Source organism: Belonocnema kinseyi, chromosome 6 (genome assembly GCF_010883055.1).
Source record: "Belonocnema kinseyi isolate 2016_QV_RU_SX_M_011 chromosome 6, B_treatae_v1, whole genome shotgun sequence".
NCBI classification, from domain to species: Eukaryota; Metazoa; Arthropoda; class Insecta; order Hymenoptera; family Cynipidae; genus Belonocnema; species Belonocnema kinseyi.
The window spans coordinates 21,900,418-21,922,198 of record NC_046662.1 but is presented as its reverse complement, the minus strand read 5'-3'; the positions used below and the strand labels follow the sequence as shown (position 1 = coordinate 21,922,198).

General features: G+C 25.3%; 2 protein-coding genes across 4 annotated transcripts in view; one reads left to right on the top strand and one right to left on the bottom strand.

Annotated features, from left to right (window-relative positions):
* The window catches only part of LOC117174751 (cysteine protease ATG4D), a 21,233-nt gene extending 14,511 nt beyond the window's left edge, over window positions 1-6,722 (top strand). Inside the window, exons 5-6 of one of the 2 annotated variants that reach the window (XM_033364093.1) lie at window positions 530-930; window positions 5,503-6,722. In XM_033364093.1, the coding sequence (XP_033219984.1) occupies window positions 530-930; window positions 5,503-5,688 (587 nt within the window). In that variant the 3' untranslated portion in view covers window positions 5,689-6,722. The remainder of the gene's footprint in view (window positions 1-529; window positions 931-5,502) is intronic. The other variant, XM_033364094.1, reaches the window with a different exon arrangement.
* A 2,341-nt stretch (window positions 6,723-9,063) lies between these two features.
* Window positions 9,064-21,781, bottom strand: part of LOC117174901 (GTP:AMP phosphotransferase AK3, mitochondrial) — a 14,318-nt gene continuing 1,600 nt past the window's right edge. Inside the window, exons 2-4 of one of the 2 annotated variants that reach the window (XM_033364338.1) lie at window positions 13,035-13,154; window positions 12,820-12,869; window positions 9,064-9,631 (exon numbers count right to left, since the gene is read on the bottom strand). In XM_033364338.1, the coding sequence (XP_033220229.1) occupies window positions 9,419-9,631; window positions 12,820-12,869; window positions 13,035-13,154 (383 nt within the window). In that variant the 3' untranslated portion in view covers window positions 9,064-9,418. Of the gene's footprint in view, window positions 9,632-12,696; window positions 12,870-13,034; window positions 13,155-21,781 lie in introns of both variants that reach the window. The other variant, XM_033364336.1, reaches the window with a different exon arrangement.

Genomic DNA, 21,781 nt, shown 5'->3' with positions numbered 1-21,781 from the left:
TTTGGATCCGCCATTTTGAAGTGTTAGGGCGGAGTAGGTAACAAGGATCGGGGGTTAAGGAAATTAGATTGTAGGGGTTTAAGCTCAATGATACGCACGTAATCGGGTTTGGGGGTAGAGGAAATCGGGTTATGGGAGTCTCAAGTTATGGGCTCGAAAGTTACCGGGCTTGGGGGTGAAATTTTTCATATTTGAATCCGCCATATCTCGGCTATGAAAAATCTTATCAAAAAGTTAGGCATCGCATTTTGAAGGTAAAGAGTAGTTCTTTACGATGCTATTGTCAGTTTGTGAAAAAAAATTTTTTCGCGATGTTACGGGGCCTCGAGCACATCAAAATAACGGGTTTTTGACCCTTTTAGGTTAGAATATCTCGAAAACTGAGGGTGTTGGAATTTTTCTGAGGTCAGATTCGGATTCAGCGCAGCAAAAACCTTCGGGTATAGTAGGTCTGGTCTCTGGTTCTGAGAATTGTTGGCCTGTGTAATCGTTCCTTATCGAAATATGATTTGATTTATTTCCCTTTCAGTTTATCTCGACGATGTGAGAAGACTATGTGAAACTTCGGAAGGAAAATGGAAGTCACTCATCCTTTTGGTGCCCTTAAGGCTAGGAACTGACAAATTGAATCCTAGTTATGCACCTTGTCTCACAGCTTTACTTAGTTTAGAATCCTGCATCGGGATAATTGGCGGACGACCCCGTCATTCGCTTTATTTCATAGGCTATCAGGAAGATAAATTAATTCATCTCGATCCGCATTTTTGCCAGGAAACAGTTGACATGTGGAAGCCAGATTTTTCCCTATCGACTTTTCACTGTACCTCCCCTAGGAAAATGCTGGTTTCCAAAATGGACCCCAGCTGCTGCGTTGGATTTTACTTACATGACAAATCAGCCTTTGAGAATTTTGTGAAAATAGTAGAACCGGTGAGTGTTGAATTTAATGGAAACTTGTATGTATATTTATTTATTTTTAAAAGGGGAATGTGGTGGTCGCTAGACTGGAAAACTTTCTGAGAATGACCGGGAATTTGTCGTTTGATTGGGGATTCTTTTTTGTATTTATTCTTTGTGTAAACTTCTGAGAACTTTGAAGTTTTTAAAATATGTATGAAATATTGCAATCTTTTTGTAATCGTTGGATATCTTTGAAATTTTGGTATAATCTTTTGATATCTTTGACATTTTTTAAAGTACTGTAATCTTTGTGAAATCTATGAGGTCTTGGTGTAATCTTTTGATATCTTTGACATTTTTGAAACCATCGGAATCTTTGTGTCATCTTTGAAGTTTTTAAATTAACTGAAACCTTGAAGTCTTTTGCAGTCTTTGGTATTTTAATTATTTGTATAATTTTTAGATATTTTTGAAATCTTTGAGACCACTCCAGTTTCTGTGAAATCTTTGTGATATCTTTAAAATATTTGTGTAATCTTTAGATATCTTTGAAATTTTTTTTAAATTTCTGAAATCGTGGTGGAATTGTTGTAATCTTTTAAAGCTTAGAAATCTTTTCAGATCCTTGTTAAATCATTAAAATCGCTGAAATCTTTGTGAAATCTATGAAATCTTTGCTATCTTTGAAATTTTTGTGTAATCTGTGATACGTTTTAATCTTGTGCAATTTCCGAATTTTTTTGTTAAATAATTGAAAATTTGAATTTTGATAAAAAACATTTGAAAACTTTTAAAAAATCTTTCAGAATCTTAGAAATCTTTGTGAAAGCCTTAAAATCTTTGTGAAATCATCCAAATCTTTGTGTAATCTTTTGATATATTTTTGAAAATCACTGAAATCTTTGAAATTTCTTTAGTCTTCGAAATCGTTAAAATCTTTATGAAATCTCTGAAATCTTCTAAATCTGTTAGAATCCTCAAATATTAAAAATCTTTATGAAATATTTAAAAAGTTTGTGCAATCTTTTGATATTTTTGAAAATTTAAAAATCTTTTTGTAATTTTTAGAATCTTTGATAAATCCTTTAAAGCTTTGTGTAGTCTTTAAAATCTTTGTGTAATCTTTTGATATCTTTAAAATTTTCGAAATCTTTAAAATCTTTGTGTAATCTTTGAAATCTTTGTGAAATAGTTAAAATCGTTATGTAATATTTTGTAAAATATTTGTGTAATCTTTCGATATCTTTGTGCAGTTTTCCTGGAATCATTAAAGTCTTTGTGTGATTTTTGAAATATTCTAAAATCTGTGTGTAATATTTAGATATCTTTGCAATTTTTTTAAATCCCTGAAATCTTGGTTAAATCACTTTGAAATCGTTATAATCTTTATGTCTTAGAAATCTTTACAAATGATTATTAAATCATTAAAATCTTTGTGTAATTCTTTAATATCTTTGAAATTTTGAAATCACTGCAATCTTTGTGTAATTTATGATACGTTTTATCTTGTGCAATTTCCGAAATCAAAACATTTTAAAGCTTTTGAAATATTTTGAAATCTTTCAGAATCTTAGAAATCTTTGTGAAAGCCTTAAAATCTTTGTAAAAACATCCAAATATTTGTGTAATCTTTTAATATTTATGAAATAGCTGAAATCTTTGAAATTTAAAAAAAATTTTGAAATCACTGAAATCTTTAAAAAAAACTTCTAAATCTTTTAGAATCCTAGAAATATTTAAAATCTTTATGGAATAATTAAAAAGCTTGTGTAATCTTTTGATATCTTTGAAATTTTCGAAATCTTTAAATCTCTGCGTAATCTTTTCGTATCTTTGAAATCCTTGTGAAATCTAAAAATCCTTGTGTAAACTTTGAAGTCTTTTGCAAACTTTGAAAACATTGTAGATATATTTGCAATTTTTTAAATCTCTGAAATCTTTGTTAAATCCTTGTGGAATCGTTATAATCTGTATGTAATATATTGTAAAATATTTGTGAAATCTATGAAATCTTGGAAATTTTTGTATAATCTGTGATACGTTTTAATCTTGTGCAATTTCCGAAATCTTTTATTAAATAATTGGAAATTTTTAAATCGGTATAAAACATTTGAAACCTTTCGAAATATTTGGAAATCTTTCAGAATCTTAGAAATCTTTGTGAAATCATCATAATTTTTGTGTAATCTTTTGATATTTTTGAAATCGATGAAAACTTTGAAATTTTTTTAATTTTCGAAATCACTGAAATCTATGGAATCTTTTAAATCTTTAAAAAATCTTCTAAATCTTTCAAAATCCTATAAGTATTTTAAATCCTTATGAAATAATTAAAAAGTTTATGTAATCTTTTGATATCTTTGAAATCCTTGTGAAATCTAAAACCCTTTGTCTAATTTTTATTGTATTTTGCAATTTTTTTGGTGTAATTTGTAGATATCTTTGAATTTTTTAAATATTTGAAACCACTACAGTATTTGTGTAATCTTTTAATATCTTTGTTAAGATTTCTTAAAACCATTAAAATCTTTGTGTAATTTTTGAAATATTCTAAAATCTGTGTGTAATCTTTAGATATCTTTGCAATTTTTTAAATCCCTGAAATATGTTAAATTCTTGTGAAATCGTTATAATCTTTATGTAATCTTTTCAAGCTTAGAAATCTTTTCAAATCATTGTTAAATCATTAAATTTTTCGTTTAATCTTTTAATATCTTTGAAATTTTTGAAATAACTTAAATCTTCGTGAAACCTATGAAATCTTTGCAATTTTTAAATCGGTATGGAACATTTGAAACCTTTTGAAATATTTTGAAATCTTTCGGAATTTTAGAAATCTTTGTGAAAGCCTTAATATCTTAGAAATTTTTTAAATTTTCGAAATCACTGAAATCCTTGTGAAATCTATGGATTCGTTTAAATCTTTGAAGAATCTTCTAAATCCTTTAGAATCCTAGAAATATTTTAAATCTTCATAAAATAATTAAGAAGTTTGTGTAATCTTTTGATATCTTTGAAATTTTCCAAACCTTTAAAATCTGTGTTTAATCTATTTATATCTTTGAAATCCTTGTGAAATCTAAAACCCTTTGTGTAAACTTTGAAGTATTTTGCAAACTTTGAAATCATTATGTAATTTGTAAATATCTTTGAATTTTTTAAATATTTGAAACCACTACCATCTTTGAAATCTTTGTGTAATTTTTGAAGTATTCTAAAATCTGTGTGTAATCTTTAGATATCTTTGCAATTTTTTAAATCCCTGAATTATGTTAAATCTTTGTGAAATCGTTATAATTTTTATGTAATCTTTTAAAGTTCAGAAATCTTTTCAAATCCTTCTTAAATCATTAAAATTCTTGTGTAATCTTTTAATATCTTTGAAATCACTGAAATCATTGTGAAATCTATGAAATCTTGGCAATTTTTGTGTAATCTATGATACGTTTTAATCTTGTGCAATTTCCGAAATCTTTTGTTAAATAATAATTGAAATTTTTTTAATCGCTACAAAACATTTGAAATCTTTCAGAATCTTAGAAATCTTTGTGAAGTCATCCAAATCTTTGTGTAATCTTTTGATATCTTTGAAATCTCTGAAATCTTAAAAAAAAATTAATTATCGAAATCACTGAAATCTTTATGAAATCTATGGAATCTTTTAAATCTTTGAAAAATCTTCTAAATCTTTTAGAATCCTAGAAATTTTTCAAATCTTTATGAAATAATTAGAAAGTTTGTGTAATCCTTTGATATCTTTGAAATCCTTGTGAAATCTACGTAAAACCCTTTGTGTAATTTTTGAAGTCTTTTGTAAACTTTGAAATCATTGTGTAATTTGTACTCATCTATGAAAATCAAAAAATATTTCAAACCACTGTAGTCTGTGTAGTCTTTGAAATCTTTGTGAAATCGTTGAAACCTTTATGTAATATTTTGAAAATTTTAGAAGTCTTTAAAATCGCTGAAATTTTTGTGCAATCTCTGAAAGCTTTGTTAGATTTTTGTGAAATAATTGAAATATTTTGGAATCTTAGAAATTTTTTAAATCTTTTAAATATGTGTTTAATCTTTTGATATCTTTGAAATTTGTGAAATCTTTGTTAAATCATTGCAAGCTTTGTGTAATCCTTAAAATCTGTGTTATATCTTTATAAAATCATTAAAAAATTTTCGCAATTTTTCGATATCTTTGAAATTTTGAAAATGTTTGAAATCACTAAAATCTTGGTTAAATCTTTGTGAAATAATTGAAATTTTCATGTAATCCTGGGTTATCATTGAAATATTTGTGAAGTTGTTTATCTTTCTTTAATGTTTGATATATTTGTGAAATCATTAAGCTCTTTGTGTAATCTTTTGATATCTTTGAAATATTTTGAAATTTTTGAAATCTACGATGTTTGTTAACATCTTTGGAATCTTGAAATTTGATGTAAACTAAAAAGTCAAGTGGTCAACCCCTCAACTTTGTCGATAATTTCCAATTTGTAACTAGAAATCAACCTTGATTTTTTGCAAACAATCTCAGCTGCCACCTTCTGTTACGTTTTTATTTTGTTTCTTTTTTTTTTTTGTAATAGAAATATAATCTTTTTATAGTTTTTGGTTCCAATGAATCAAAAGACCGACTACCCAATGTTCCTATTCTGTGACGGAAGTGGAGATGACCTTCGGCGAAAATTAGATATGGACAAAAATCACCTCTCATCTTCGATCGCTGCCATCGATCGAGAAAAGATTGAGGATAGCACCTACCATGAATGCGAGGAGTTCGAGATCCTGTAGAACAAATCATCTAGGCTTTATATAAAAAAAAAGTGCATGTGTACTTAAAGTCAAGGGCATCGGATCGATCCGACGGCTCTTTAGATGGAAGAAGAACCTGAATAATGTCGAAAGGTTGCTCAATGGTTACTTACAGTATGCAGAAAGCGTTATTTTTCGGTGAAAGATCAAAGGCTTTTCATTTTACGAAGACTTCTTTTCGTAAAGTAGTAATTAAAAATTGAATTGACTGATTGCCGCACAGCTTGCGTGGCGCAAAATTAAATTAAAATATTTTCGAGTCAGGATAAAAAGGAGAAAGTACCGCTTCATGCAATCTAAATTAGATCATTCTTAAATGAGCTGTACATTTGTTTTTCCTCTTTATTTGGTTCAATGCATGCTAAATGATCTCAAAATCGAATAATTCGAATATTGCTTAGGTTTGGTTTAAGATTTTTTTTTTTTAATTTTTAGTCAGCGAGATCAAGTAGATCGGTTGAATTAACGATGAGTATTTTTCTTAGAGTAGCGAGTTCCCGACAGTCAACAAGTGGTTTCAATATCGCCATTTTTTTGCCAATTTGCCTTAAAGAACAGGCAACTTCAGTCGAGAGTTCGTAACCAAATTGACTTTGCATTGCAGAAACATATCGAGATAGAAAAATGCGAGTAGACGTGGCTATGAGAATCAAATAGAGCAATAGTCTTGTGATTAAGTACTTAGAAAACTTAATTTCTGTATTTTAAGTTATTTATTTATTTTCGGGCTTTTCCTAAACTTGCGATTTTTTTTTCTTCGAGGAGGAATATTGAGGAACAAGTAAACGATTCAAGATTTAATCGTTACATCAAAATGACAGTTGTTTGAAACTCATATAAAAGACGAATGCAAAACAAACTATGAGCTTCCGGATGTCGAGGTCGATTTCACTGGTTATTTGTGTACTCGGTGATAACGTAATCTATGTAAAAATGTGTTTCATGGAATGGTAACAAAATATTTTATTGGAACCGAAAATTTTGAGTATCTGAATAAAATTTCTTTTAAAAAATAACACTGGTTTTTTAAAATGAAACACCTTTTTTATCCAGCTAGAAAAAAAACCGCGTGCGACTATTTTTAATTTAACGAATTTTGATCAGAATAGATCAATTTTTAACCAAATGGTTGAGTTTTTATCCAATAAATGTGAATAATCTAAAAAAATGTTAAATAATTAGATACTCTAACCAAAAATGTATTCAATTTAAAATAAAACCCCGTTTAATTCAGCCATAAAGTCAAAATTTCAACTGATGAATATAATTTTTAACCAAAAATGGAGTAGCTACATTTTTATTGAAAAAAATTAATTTTTAACTATAAAAATACGAATTTTTAATATATAATTAAATTTACAATCAAAGAGGTCAATCGCCAATAAAAGAAATTCATTTTGAACAAACTAGTTCAACTTACAACCAAAAAAGATGAATTATTAACCAAGTAGTTGCATTTTCAACTTAAAAAATGAATTTTTCACCAGAAACATTCATTTTATACCAAAAAGGTGAATTTTCAACTAATAAATGTCAATGTTCAACCAAACATGAAATGGTTACATTTTTAGTGACAAAAATTAATTTAAAAAAAAGTTTAAACAGTTCACTTTTCAATCAAAGAGATTAGTTTTCAACTAAAATTTTGTTATTCGTGAAAGGATATAATTTTATAGAAAAAAAAATTTTTGGAGATGTGAGTAATGTGAGTGATATTAAAATTATAAATCTTTAATTACAAAATGATTTTGAACTAAAAACTTAATTTTTTCCACACACAAAAAAAAATTATCAAACAAGGATAAACGATGAAAGTATGAATTTAGATTAGTCATATTTTCAGTTAAAAATTAATTTTAAACCAGAAAAAACCAAATAGTTTAATTTTCAACCAAAAGGATGAATTTTTAACTAGAAATGATGAATTCTGATTGAAAAAATATAAATCTTCAACTGGAACTTTTACACAATACGGTTAATTTTCAAACAAAAATATTATTTTTCTACCAGAAAATACAATTTTTAAACAAAATACATGAATTTAAATAGTTTAATTTTGAACAAAAAAAATTAATTTTCAACAGAAACTGGAATATTTACATTTTTATTTAAGAAAAAAAAAATGAATTTTCATCTTAACTGACAAAATTTGAACTAAAATAATAAATTCGCAACTGGAATAGTCGAATTTTAAACAAAAAATGATTTTTTAACTAAAATTATGGAATATTCAACTGGAATAGAAGGTTTATTTTCAGTTTAACAAAAAAATTATTTTCGACCTAAAAAGAAACAAATTTGCAATAAAAAGAAAAAACAAGTTTTCAATCAAAAAGCTCACTTTTCAAGCAAAGAAATGAATTTTTAATTAATATGATGATTCTTCAATAAAAAATTAACTTTTCAACAAAAGAGTTTATTTGTTATTTGTTACTTGAATTTTCAAAGATAACGAGAAATTGTTAAACAATGAGATTTAAATACAAAGAAAAAAAATCATTTTCTCCTAAAAAAAGTCGGTCTCCTACAGTAAAAGTATTTGTTTTTTTTTTTTTAATGTGTGAACTTTCAATTAAAAAAGACAAATTTTCTTCCAAATTATTACATTTTTAACCAGAAAAGGTCCATTTTCAACTCAAAGCGAAATGGTTAAATTTTTAGTTGAAAAAATTAACTTTCAATCAAACTGGTCAATTTTCAACTAAAATTATGAATCTTCAACTGGAATAGTTGATTTTTGTACGTATCAAAAAGATGAATTTTCAACCAATAAGATTATTTTTCTGCAAAAAAGACCAATTTTCCTCAATTACATAAAAAAAAAATAGTTTAATTTTTACATAAAAAATATCAATTTTCAACCATACAGTTGAATTTAATCCAAAAAGATAAAATTTCCAACAAAAGTATCGTTTAATTTTCTCTTAAAAATATGATTCTGAACTAAAAAATAATCAGATTTCCAGAAATGTAGTTAATAAATTTTTAGTCGAAAAATTCATTTACAACAAAGTAGTTAAATTTTTAAAAACAGATGAATTTTCAATTAATGTAAAATAATTTATATTATAATTTAGAAATATTTCCTCTTCGAAATACCACTTCTACTTGAAGAACTTTCTTTTTCTAAAATTTGGGAGGAAAGAACTTTCAAATTGTCGAATTATGATTTGGAACAGGGATTTTTTAAACTTCTTTCTTCTAAATCCCAGTTTTTATTCTTTACAAAAAACTCCCGTTCCATGCCAAAAATTCCCTGTTCACACTAAAATTATATTTCTTTATCAAAACTCTCAGTCATAACGTAAAACATGCATAGATTTGAGAGTTTTTCGAAATATATCATTACACCACTTTTTTTTGACAGAACTTTCTTTATTGTCGGTGAAAATTAAATCACATCATGCCCACTTTGCTACAACTCAAAAGAGTTTCTATATTTACATTGCATTTGCCTATAAAAATTAACTTCTATAAAATTATCTATATACAAATTGTGCGTAAAGCGAATCATAAAATTTCAAGATTCCTAGGATAAACAATTAAATGTTTACATCACTTCTATTCGCTTAATAAAACAATTAGAACTTTGGTTCGTTTCGACATTCGTTGGCATTTCAAGCGTAAAGTGGTAACCGAGTGGATTCGCAGTTTAAAAAAGGTTTTAAAACAAATATGAATTTTTTCTACTAATTGGAGAAAGCTAAGGTCAAGTTTTTATCAATTGACCGACACATTCTTTAATGTGTGGCCACATGGCGTCTGTTGTGTTGCCGCTGAAATCGTGCAGAATTCCGTTTTTTCTGTAATAATTTATTACAGGATCCGTCATCCTGGCGTAATCATCTAGTCTTTTTTTAACGACTTCCGGTCTGTCATCTAGTCTTTGAGACAGAGGCTCACCAGTTATGTCGTCCTTTCCCTGATAATGGAAAAAAATGTCTATTTCAATGTTGATAAAATAGAAAATAATCATTTAAAGGGGCGAGTACGAATATAATTCTATGATATCAATACTCTTATCTCTGTAAATAAATATGATGTGATATCAATTTCGATTAAGTGGAAGTTCAGGGTGGCCGTTCTCATCAAAGAAAAAAATTCCCGGGTTTTTCCCGGTTCACAAAAATTTGGCACGGTCATTGAAATTTAAAGATTAGAACTCTTGCAGCTAAACATTTTTTTTCATTTGAAGTTATAAAAACTGAAGTGAAAGTTAAAACACTCAAAGTGGAACTCTCTTGAATTAAATTTTTTTAAATTATACCTTTAATTTTTTTATTCAAATGCTGATTAATTTATGTGTATAAAATGGAAGTCTTTAACACATTTCAATTTAGCAATCTCAAATTAAATGCCGTTAAACAAAAAAACTAACCATTTTAAACTTTAATAAATTGTACAGTTTAAGGGTTTCAAAAATATATAAATAAAATCGAAATAAAAAGATATATAAATACAATGCTCTGGATTGAAGGACTCAACAAATTTGTCAATTTGTTAAATTATATATTATTATTATGTTATATATTATATTTTAAAATTATATCATAAATAGCACATCTTTTTAAATCAGTAGTTAAACTGTTTTGATTTTAGTCCTTACCTTTCAAATTTTTGTTAGGTTTTTTGGAATCTTTATAAATTATTTTTGAAATTTGTTCAAAACCTCTAAATATCTTTTATGAAAGTCCAAATTTTTCCTAAAACCTTCAATAAAATACCAAAAATTAAAAAAAAATGCTCCAGAACCTTCCAGAGTACATTTTGACCATTTTTGAAAATATTCTCTTAAAATTATTTTTTGAAAATATAAAATAATCTTTAATTTTCCTAGAAATCTTACTCAAATTATTCATTCTTTAGATAAAACTTTTAAAATTCATCAAAATCTTCTAATTTTTTTCTTCGAAATCCTCAAAAATCTACGTTTTTTTAAAATGTTTTGAAAGCTTTTCAAGTTTCCAATTATTTTATAATTCGTTCCAAACTTTTAAATATCTCTTTAAAAGTATTCGAATTTTTTATAAATTAATTATTCTCCAATTGTTATTTATTCATAAAAAATTTCTTTTTTTGAAATGGTTCTTGAAACGTTTTAAACGATATAAAAAGCTTCAAAATTTTATTTCGAAATCTTTAAAAATATATATTTCAAGTTCTAAATTAAGTTTGAATCATTTCAATACTTCTAAATGTCTTTTAAAATAATTCACATTTTTACAAAATTAAAAAATGGTCTTAAAATCTTCTAGATGATTTCTTTTACAATTTGGAAATTTTCTGATATATTTTCAAATATTCTCTCAAAATTAATTTTTCAAAATTGAAAATCATTTTCAATTTTCGTAAGAATTTTACTAAAAAAAATTCATCCTTTCAAAAATCTATATTTTGTTAAAAATTTTTTAAAATCTTTTCAAGTTTTAAATTTATTCTTTTCAAAACTTCTAAATATCTCTTAAACTCACATGAAATTTCGATAAATTAATAGTTGTTTATTTGTTATTAAATTGATCAAAATTTGGTTTTGTGTTGAAATTTTTGTAAATTCCGTTTCAAATTGTTTAGTTTTGAATATTTGATTGATAATTTCTCATTTTAAATGAACATTAAAATATTCCTAAATATTAAAGAATTTATTTTTTTCTTAATTAAAAATCTTGAAACTGAATGGGTTAAAAATTGAATATTTTAAACTGAACCAACATTTGAATTTGATTAAAGGCGTTTGATTATGAAATATTTATTTTATATTATCTAAAAAATTGAAAATAGTTTATAAAGTTTTAATCGGATATTCGAACTCAAATTGAAACAGTTTAATTTTTAACATTAAAGTCTGTAAATTGCTTAATTTTGAACAAATTCAGAATCGTTCTGTAAGATCAATTATTGTTCAATTTTGAATCTACGAACTACAGTTCAATTAAAAAAATCATTAATTTATATTTACAGTGTTGATCAACTTAAACGTTTTTTGCGTACAAATTTTATTTCAAACGATATTAATTTTTTATTCAAAAATTGTATTCTGCAACTTCAAAATTACATGTTAAAATTCCATAAATGGAAAATGTACCCTTCTAAGTGAAGACCTAAAATAAAGATTTTTGATGGTAAGAGATTTTAGAATTACACATTGTAAACTAAACACGTAAAAATTGTCCACTTATGGACCACCCATAAACTACGTTACTAATTACCAGTTTAATTTTCAAATAAATAGTTTAATTTTTTAACAAGATATTGAATTTTCAAGCCAAAAAGATGAATTTTCTACAAAAAAGTAGAATTGTTCATATAAAAGTTAATTCAAAAACAAATAATTGAATTTTCAACTATAATTGGAAATCCTTAAAAAAAAGGAGTTTTTTTACAAAGTAATTTAACTGTAAGTCAAATAACCGACTTTCCAACCATAAAAAATGATTTCTTAACAAAGCATGTAAGAGTTGATATTTCAATCAAACAATTGAATTTTTAAGCAAAAAGGATTAATTTTCAAGCAAAAAGATTAAACTTCTACCAAGAAAGGCGAATTTTCAACAAAATATATGAATTTTTAACACAAAAATTTATCATTTAACTAAAAAAGATCATCTTTTAACCAGAGAGTTAAATTTTTAACTGAAAAAGATAAATTTTGAACAACAATGGAATAGTTAATTATCAGTTACAACATTTTTTTATCAACAAGGAGCGAATTTTCATTCAAATAGTTAAATTTTTAAACATACAGGGGAACCTTCAACTAAGAACATGAATTTTTAACAAAGTATTTGAACTTTTGATAAAAAAGATGACTTTTTGAAAATATAGCTGCATTTTCAACAAAATCATGAAATTGTCAAGCCAATATTTTCTTACTGGATCATTCCCCGTTTTTCCGGTAATTTCCGCGTTTCCCTGTTCAGCGGCCACCCTGGTGCTGAAATAAAATTACGTTTCGTTGGAAAATTTAGAAGCTTTTTAGATTTTACTTACTGGGACTTTCGGGTCGTTGAATCCGATATTGTAGACTCGGCCACTTGGTAAATGAATCCATCTACTTTTCACTCGTTCTAAAATTACTGAGTGAGGAACTATCAAATTTAAAACAAGACTTACAGGGTGGACTTTTTGTAGCTTCTCTGCCTGCTCGAGCGTTCTTGGAAATCCTAATAAAAAATATAATTGAGTTAAATTTTAAAATAAAAGGGAATAACATTCTTTAAGCCTTCCATTATTCAGTTAATAATCGCATTACGTTTGAGGATCATACATAATATAATTATAAAAAATATATTAAAATAAACTAATGACATTTTAGATTCATAACTCACCATCGAGAAGCCAGTTTTGATTTCCTACACTTTCGATTTCTTTACTGATTAGAGAAATCATAACATCGTCGGGTACAAGGCTTCCAGAGTCCAAGAATTGTTTCACTTCTTTGCCTAGTCCTGGAAAAAAAATGTAATCAGGAATAAGTTAGCAGACGTTCAAGGTTTTATGATCTTCTAATTTTTCATAAGATTTTTAATTAATCTTTCTTATCTAATCTTCAGTGATAATTTATTTATTGATTCAACGTTATGCTAATTCCTACAAATCACCACCAAGTTTTTATTCTTGAATATTTGTAAAATAAGTCCAGGCCTCGGACTCACCGCACTTTTAACACTATTTGACACTTTTTTTAAACAGTGACACTATCTTCTACTATTTCGAAAAAAATACACTAAATTTACTATTTTTAGGTAAAAAGAATTTAAATTTTCAACAAAAAAATGAATTTTCAACCAAATAGTTGAATTTTAAACCAAGAAGAATTTTCTATAAAAAGGAAAATTTTCAACAAAATGCATCATCTTTTAACCAAATAGTTGAATTTTTAACTAAAAAGATTAATTTTCTAACAAAAAAAACACGATTTTTTCAACAAATTACATACATTTTCAATTAAGTACTATGAACAATGAATGTGATGTTAGTCCAGATTTTATTTGATTAATTTTTATTTTATATTTTCCTCGTTTCTAAATTTTTTAAACTAAATAGTTGAATTTTTAAATTAAAAAGAGGTAATTTTTTAATCAAAAGTGGAGTAGTAACATTTTCATTGAGCAGAATTAATTTTCAATTAAAAAAAAATCTCAGTTTCTTCAAAAAAGTTGAGTATTGTAACAAATAGTTGAATTTTATATTAAATTGTTGAATTTTTAAGCCAAAACGACGAATTTGTTAGAAAACCGTTGAATTTTCAACTCAAAAGTAGGCATTTTCAACAAAAAAGTTAATCTACAACTGAGAGGTTGGCGTTTCAACAAAATAGTTAAATTTGCTGTTTAAGAAATTACTTTTTAATAAAAAAAATTTATTTTCAACAAAAAAATAGATTTTCAACCAAGAAATATAAATTGTCAACGAAAAGTGTAATAATTGATATTTCAACACAAAAAGGTTTTAATGGAAGATAAAAAGTAGTTGAATGTAATTAAATGAGATGAATTTTTAAGAATATACTTGATTTTTAACAAATAAAATCGATTTTCTACCAAAGAGAACGAATTCTCTATAATACATAAACTTTCTACTAAATACTTAAAACAATTTTATCATTTCTCATTATATATTTTTTCATTTGCAACATTTTTGAAACCAAATAGTTTAATTTTTTAATAAAAAATATCAATTTTACACAAAAAAAAAGGAATAGTTAAATTTTTATGAAGGGAAATTAAATTTAAATAAATAAACAAATTTTTTAGAAAACAGTTTAATTTTATACCAAATAATTGAATTTTTGATCAAATTGTTGCATTTTTGAGCCAACACGATGAATTTTCAATAATACAGTTTAATTTTCAACAAAATAATCAAATTTGCATTTTTTTAAATTACCTTTTCAGATAAAAAAATGAAATTTTCAATTGAAAATAAACAATAAAAAACAAGTTGTATTTAACCAAGAAAAGTGAAGTTTCAACAAAAGACTTGATTTTTAATTTTTAAAAATTTGATTCGCTACCAAAAAAGATGACCAGATATAACTTTTCAACCAAATAGGTAAATTTTCTACCCAATTCTTGAGTTTCCGAGCCGCAACTACGAATTTCCTACAAGACAGTTAAATTTTCAACCCGCAAATGCGATTTTCAACAAAATAAAATCAATTTTAATTCGAAAGATATTAATTTTTAACTAGGCAGTTGTATTTTTAACAACAAAGGTGAAATTTTTACATAAAGAGATGAGTTTTCAAACCAAAAAAAATGAATTTACAAGAAAATAGTAATATCTGCCAAATTGTTAAATTATCTAGACAAAAAAAAGAATTTTTGACAAAAAAGTTGCATTTTTAACCAGGAAATATAACTTTGATAAAAATCGTTAAATTTGCAACCAAATAATTTAATTTCAAAGCAACAATAACATTTTTATCAAAAAATATTTTTCAACAACATTTTTCATTAATTCAAGTAAAGAAAAATGAAATTCTAAACGTTCTATATTTGAAAATGGTTAACTTTTACTTTTTCAAATGGAATAATTTTTCATTTTAAATGCGTCTGTTCATAATTCAACTTTTAAACTTGGTAGCAAATTCGTCTCTAGAAAATTTCATTGTCGAATTTTGCACAAAGGAAATTAATTTTCTACCAAAAAATACGAATTTTCAACGATCTAGATAAATTTTCTACAAAAGAATAGAATAGTTAACATTTTTATTTAAAAAATTTTTAAAACACGAAAAAAAACGAATTTTCAACTAGAGGTGAATTTTTAGCTAAAATGATGAATTTGAACAAATTAGAATTGGAAGTTTAGAAAGTTGCTTTGAAAATATGCAGTGAATAATTTTCTGTAATTCTTGAATTTTTAATACTTACATTTTGGAACATTTCAATTTTTTTTAAGACTATAAATGTACAATTTTTCAGCAATTTATATTCAAAATCGTTCAAATTTAAACACTCTAAATTTAATAATGGTCCACTATTTAGTTGTGAAATTTATTTATTTTTAGCTTCCAAATTTTTTAATTATACAATTTTAAGCATTCCTTTATAAATGTTTAATCATGAATGCTCATTCAAAAATAAAACGCCCTTTCAATTTTTTGTTCTGCCAGTTTTAAGGAATTAAATTTTTAAGTTGTTTGTCACCATTTTTTCTTTTTTGGAGTCATTTTATTTATCAAAAAAATTAATTAAGCAACATTTATTCAGGCTATAAAATTGTTAACATCACAGGTTAACATCAATTAATTATTTAACTAACATAAACATTGATTAAAATATTTTTTCAACTATAAAATACAATTATTTTCAAATGATACAGGTTTGAAGATTTTTTTAAATAAAACCAAAACATTTTCAATTAAAAGATTCCAGTTTAAAATAACTTAATGTTGATAGTTTCAAGCTAAAAGATGATTAAGTATGGTATAAAATTGTTCAATTTACAATTTTTAATTATTTAAACATAAATCTATTGTTAGAATTTATTAGATACGAGCAGAATTATTAGCTGCTAATACTTGTCGATTATTATTTATTATTTTTTGTTTTGAAAACAGACAAAAAATTTCAGACAGATGATTAGATTGAACTGATAGGAATAGCCGCTTTTTAATTATTAATTTCCATTAGAAATTTAAAAGAGAATCGATTTCCAGGCTTTATAAAAGGAAATTAGGGAAAGGTAAATCAGAGTAAATGAGGACATGGATTATTATTGGAAATTGTAGACAGGACGAAAATATATTTGCGTCCATTTTTTTTTAAAGTACAAAATTGAAACATTTAAATAAATTTAAAATTTATAAAATATTTAATATATTTCAATTGGAAATTTTCGATATTTATAAATATAGTTATGAATTAAATAAAAAAATTTTCATGATTCACAGTTTTTCAAATTATAATCAGTTTAATTGGGGAAAATTTAAATTTCAGTTTAAAATTCAGCAGTTGGGAACGTTACATTACAATTTTCAAGCGAACAAATTTTTAACTTCAACTTGAAAATTTTTTATTTTAATGATTACAAAATTTTCCCTTCCCCTAAATGTTCAACAGTTGTATTTGCAAGAGTTGAATGCACAACTTTGGAAAAATTACAAGTTGAATTAAATTTCCAACAGTTGAATTTTTAACAGTCGAAAATTGGTTTTTCAGTTTTCTTAATTATCAACTGTTGAGATTTAAAAAAAAAACTAGATTTTTAATTAAAAACAGGTGTAAACAAATGTTGATATTTACATAAATTTACATGAGAATTTAAAAAACATTATAAATTTTTCAACATTTTGGCAAATTAACAATTATTCAATTGACTCTCAAATCGGGAACTTATGTGAATTTAAAAAAATTCCAATTCTGATGAACTTCTTATTAAACATTTAATATCTTTGAAATTGAAATGTTTTGATACAAAAACGTTTTAAGTTGATTAACTGTAAATATAAATTAATTAAATGATTTAAAAATTTTATTTGTAGTTTAAAAGTAAACAATTTACAGATTTTTACGTTAAAAACTGAACTGCTTTAATTTTTAAGTAGTCAGACAAATGTAAACGTAGAACTCAAGTTTTAAGCAATATTTTCAATTTCAAAAGAACTTTAAATTAATAGATTCATAATAGGTATGCCTTATTTAATGGGAAATTCTATTCCAATATTTTTTCAGTATAAAATATGTATTCGATTTTTAACCCATTCAATTTGAAATTTTTTAATTACAAAAAAGAACAATTTTCTAATTTTTAGAAATATTTGACTGTTCGTTTAAAATGAGAAATTAGAAATCAAATATGGAAAATTGTACAACATGAAACACAATGTTTTCAAATAGTTTTTAATTGTTAAAATTTCAGAGTTAATTAAAACTTTGAACATTGCAATTTTAATTGTTATATTTTTAATTTGTAACTGAAAGTGTTAAATTTCTATGTATAATTAAGAATAACACAAATATTAATTTAAAAGGACTTTATATTAATATAGTTTAACTTCTAATTAACAAAATTTTCATTGAATTGTTTAATTTTTTATGTTTTTAACTTAACTTGCTTAAAATTATATTATTTTGAAAATTTATAAATTTTTGTATTCATTCTTCAAATTAGAGCATTGAAAATGGTAGTGTAAATTTGTATTTTTCAACCAGAAATCTTTAAACTGTTCAATTTAAGCAAGTTTAAGATTTTGAGTTTAATGGCATTTTATTTAAAATTGTTGAATTGAAAAGTTTTAATCCATTTAGATGTATAATTTATATTATTCGCCTCTGACGTCGTTATGCTTTAAAAACATTACTTTGTTGATATAGGCTTCTAAAACAGCTGAAATCATGCATGTTTTATAACAAAGAAATAATAATGGAAATCTTCATTTTTGCGTTGTTTTGATTTTTATAAAAAGTTAAATTTCAATTTTATATTAAAAATTAATTATTTTACGTGCTTTTAAACTAACAAACGTGAGGGATGACTGAAAAATTCCGAAAAATAAAATTTCCGAATATAATCAAATTTTCTAAAAATAAAATTCATAAATGATAAAATTGACGAATTATAAAATTCCCGAGTATTACAGTATTACAGAATTGGAAAATTCCCGAATAATAAAATTCCCTACATTTTATAATATTACCTAATTTGAAAAATTCCGACAGAAAATTGCCGATTTATATAACTATCCAAACTAAAAAAATCACGAATATAAACATTAAAAATTTTTTTTTTAGAATAAAAAATGGTAATGGTAATAATTTAATGTCCGGATATTTCATCATTCGGTGACTCTCTGCCGAGAATTGCATTTTTCGATTCGGGAATTTTATAATTCTTAAATTTTATTATTCGGGAATTGTACTTATTATTCGGGAATTTTACAGTTTTAGGAATGTTATTTTTCGGTATTTTTCAGTAGTCCCAAAAGTGAATAATATTATTACCTCACACGTATCCAATTAAAGTGATTCAATTTTAATTGTATAAATATTTAATATGGATAGATCTAAAAATATAATAAATAAATTACGCGATAAATATAAATATCCATTCAGTTAATATAAAATCGACGGAAATGCTCATATATCGATTCTGCTTACGCAATCCCAACTATGATGAATAAATAAATTATAGTACATCGTCATGAAACTTTTAAATTTAAATTAAAATTTTTTTCGTTTTAGAGCTGTAGCAAAAATGACATCATGAACACCTTTAAAGTTTGAATGTTTCAAGCAGTTTTTACTTCCGTTTCGTAAATGGAAAAACACATCCCATATTTTATCTTTTTCCCTCTTTTACTTTTATGTTTGACAAATATATTTATTGTTTTTAATCCTCACAGAGACCTATACATTATTAAAATCGTATTTATTTTGGTCGCGGATTCTGAGAAATGACGCGTGGACATAGAAATGTATGACTAATTAAAATGACCAATTGCTAACTAATTTTATACTAGCAATCATGAATTGCGCGCTTTGCGGTCAAATTCTCAATATAAAAGTTTCAGGGTGGCTTCTAAAAAGAAAAAAAAGTTTGTGGTCCTTTTCCCGATACCAAACATTTTCCCAAGTAATAAAAAGAAAAATTTCATACCTGACAAAATTTTTCATTTAAATATTGAATACTCATAGAATTTCTAAGGATTTTGACTATTTAAGGAATATTTGAAGCTTTTAAAAGTTTTGAAGAATTTAAAAATATTTTAGGGATTTTATGGAAGTCAAAGGCATTGCGTAAGAGTTAATTAAGGAATTTAATATTATTTCCAAAATTGCAAGGATTTTTCAGAAATTTTAAAGCAAAATTTAGCAAATTAATATGATTTCAAAAAGTATCCTAAACTCAAGAAGGATTTTCAAATATTTCACATGATTTAAAAGGTTTAAGGGTATTTGTTATGATTTCCAGGGACTTCGGTGAATTTGATGGATTTCAATGGATTTTTATGGGACGATTTAAGTAATTTTAACGGATTTCAAAAGATATGAAAAAGTCGAAATATTCTTAATATCTCTATGACTTGCAGAGAATTTCTAAAAAATTAAGGGATTTCAAAGGTTTGAAGATAGTTTCAAATATTTCGTTGAATATGCAGTTTTAAAGAATTACCTTGAATTTCGGAAGATTTAACAGGATTTATAAGATTTTAAGATATTGAAAAAGATTCTAAGGGATTTCCAAGATTTATAAATATTTTAAATGATTTTTAAGGGATTCTATTAATTTTTCGAAGATTTCATTACTTTCAACAAATTATAAATCATAGTTTTTCAAATATTTCCAGAGATTTCAACAGATTTTATCATTTTTATTTTAAAGGGAATTTTCAAGCGCTTTAAAAAACTTCAAAATATGTCAAAGGATTTGAAATATTTTACGGTCTTTCTAAGGCTTTCAAGGAATTTTCAAAACGTTAAACAAATTGGAAGGCATCTCAAAGGATTTTAATCCAGGAATGTTCAAAGCTTTTAAAACTTTTTTAAGATTTTTAAAAGATTAAAAATTTTTTACGGCTTCAAGGGCTTCTCAGATATTAAAGCCAAATTTATGAAATTGCAAAGAATTTAATATTATACTTCAAAATTAATTGTTTGTATTACAAATTTAACTATTTTGACCAAAATCCGTTTTTTGTTAAAAAATCAATTTTTTTTAGTGAAAATATAACTATTACATTTTTGGTTGATAATTAGTCTTTTTTGATAAAAAATTAATCTTTGTAATTGAGAATACATTTTTATGATCGGCATTAAAAGTTGAACTATTTTGTCGAAAATTCGTTATTTTTTTCAAAAATACAATTTTTTACTGGAAATTTAAGTATTACATTTTTGATCGAAAATGTATCTTTCTTTATTGAAAATTCATGTATTTTATTGAAAATATTAGTATTTTTGTTAGAAAATTAATCTTTATGATTGAAAAATCATCTTTTTGGACGAAAATTTAACTGTTTGGTTCAAAATTAACTCTTTTATTGAAGATTCAACATATTGTAGGTGAAAGTTCATTTCATTGGTTGAAAAATAATCTTGTTTTGTTGAAAATTCAATTATTTGTTTGAACATTCGTTTACTGTAGTAGAATATTAATCTTCTTACCGAAAAATTAATATTTTTCTATTGACAACTCATTTCTTTGGTCGGAAATTTAACTCTTACTGAAAATCCATTTTTCATAGTTAAAAATTAATTTTTTAACTAAATTTTTAACTAATCTACTTTTTGCTGAAAATTGATCGTTTTTAGTTGAAAATTCAACTATTATATTTTTCACTGAGAATTCATGTGATTTGTTCATAATTCATCTTTTTTTGGTACAAAATAAAACTCCTTGGTTGAAAATTCATTTTTTTTGCTTTGTTTGTTAAATATTCCTCATTTTAAATATAGATAAACTTAGGCGACCGATGTTGTATATATGGTAAAAAAACTTATGCGGCTTAGCAGTAAGAAATTCCATTTATTTTAGGTCCAGCTCATTTGTCAACATTTCGGACTGGTACCATAGTCCCTTAGTCCCTCTTCAAGACTCTACAGTCTACAAGGATCATTCACGATCAATCATTCACGATCTAACCTCTGTATCGCTCCTTGTATAGTCTTAAAGAGAGATTGGTACCAGTCAGAAATGCTGACAAATGAGCTGGACCTAAAATAAATGAAATTTCTGACCGCTACGTCGCATAAGTTTTTAACCATTCCTCATTTTAGTTTAATATTAATTTCTTTGGTTGAAAATTTTACCTGAAAGAAAAATCTCAGGGAAAATGAAAAATTGGCTAGGTAAAGGTTGAGAAAAGTTAGGAAATTTCGAAATTGTTATTCTGTAACAACTCTGTTTTTCAAATAACGCGCCTCAATTTTAATTGTATTAGCGGTGGGGTTAATTAGGGGTTGAAGGGAGCGAGAAATGGGATGTCTGATCAGAAAATCAAATCCGGAAATTATCCCAAACAATATGATAATTTGCAGTCTTACAAATATTAATATTTTTGAACCTTTTTATCCATCTCGCGGTGAAAAGAACAAAGTGAAGATAAATCAATCAATCTTGTAGGGGG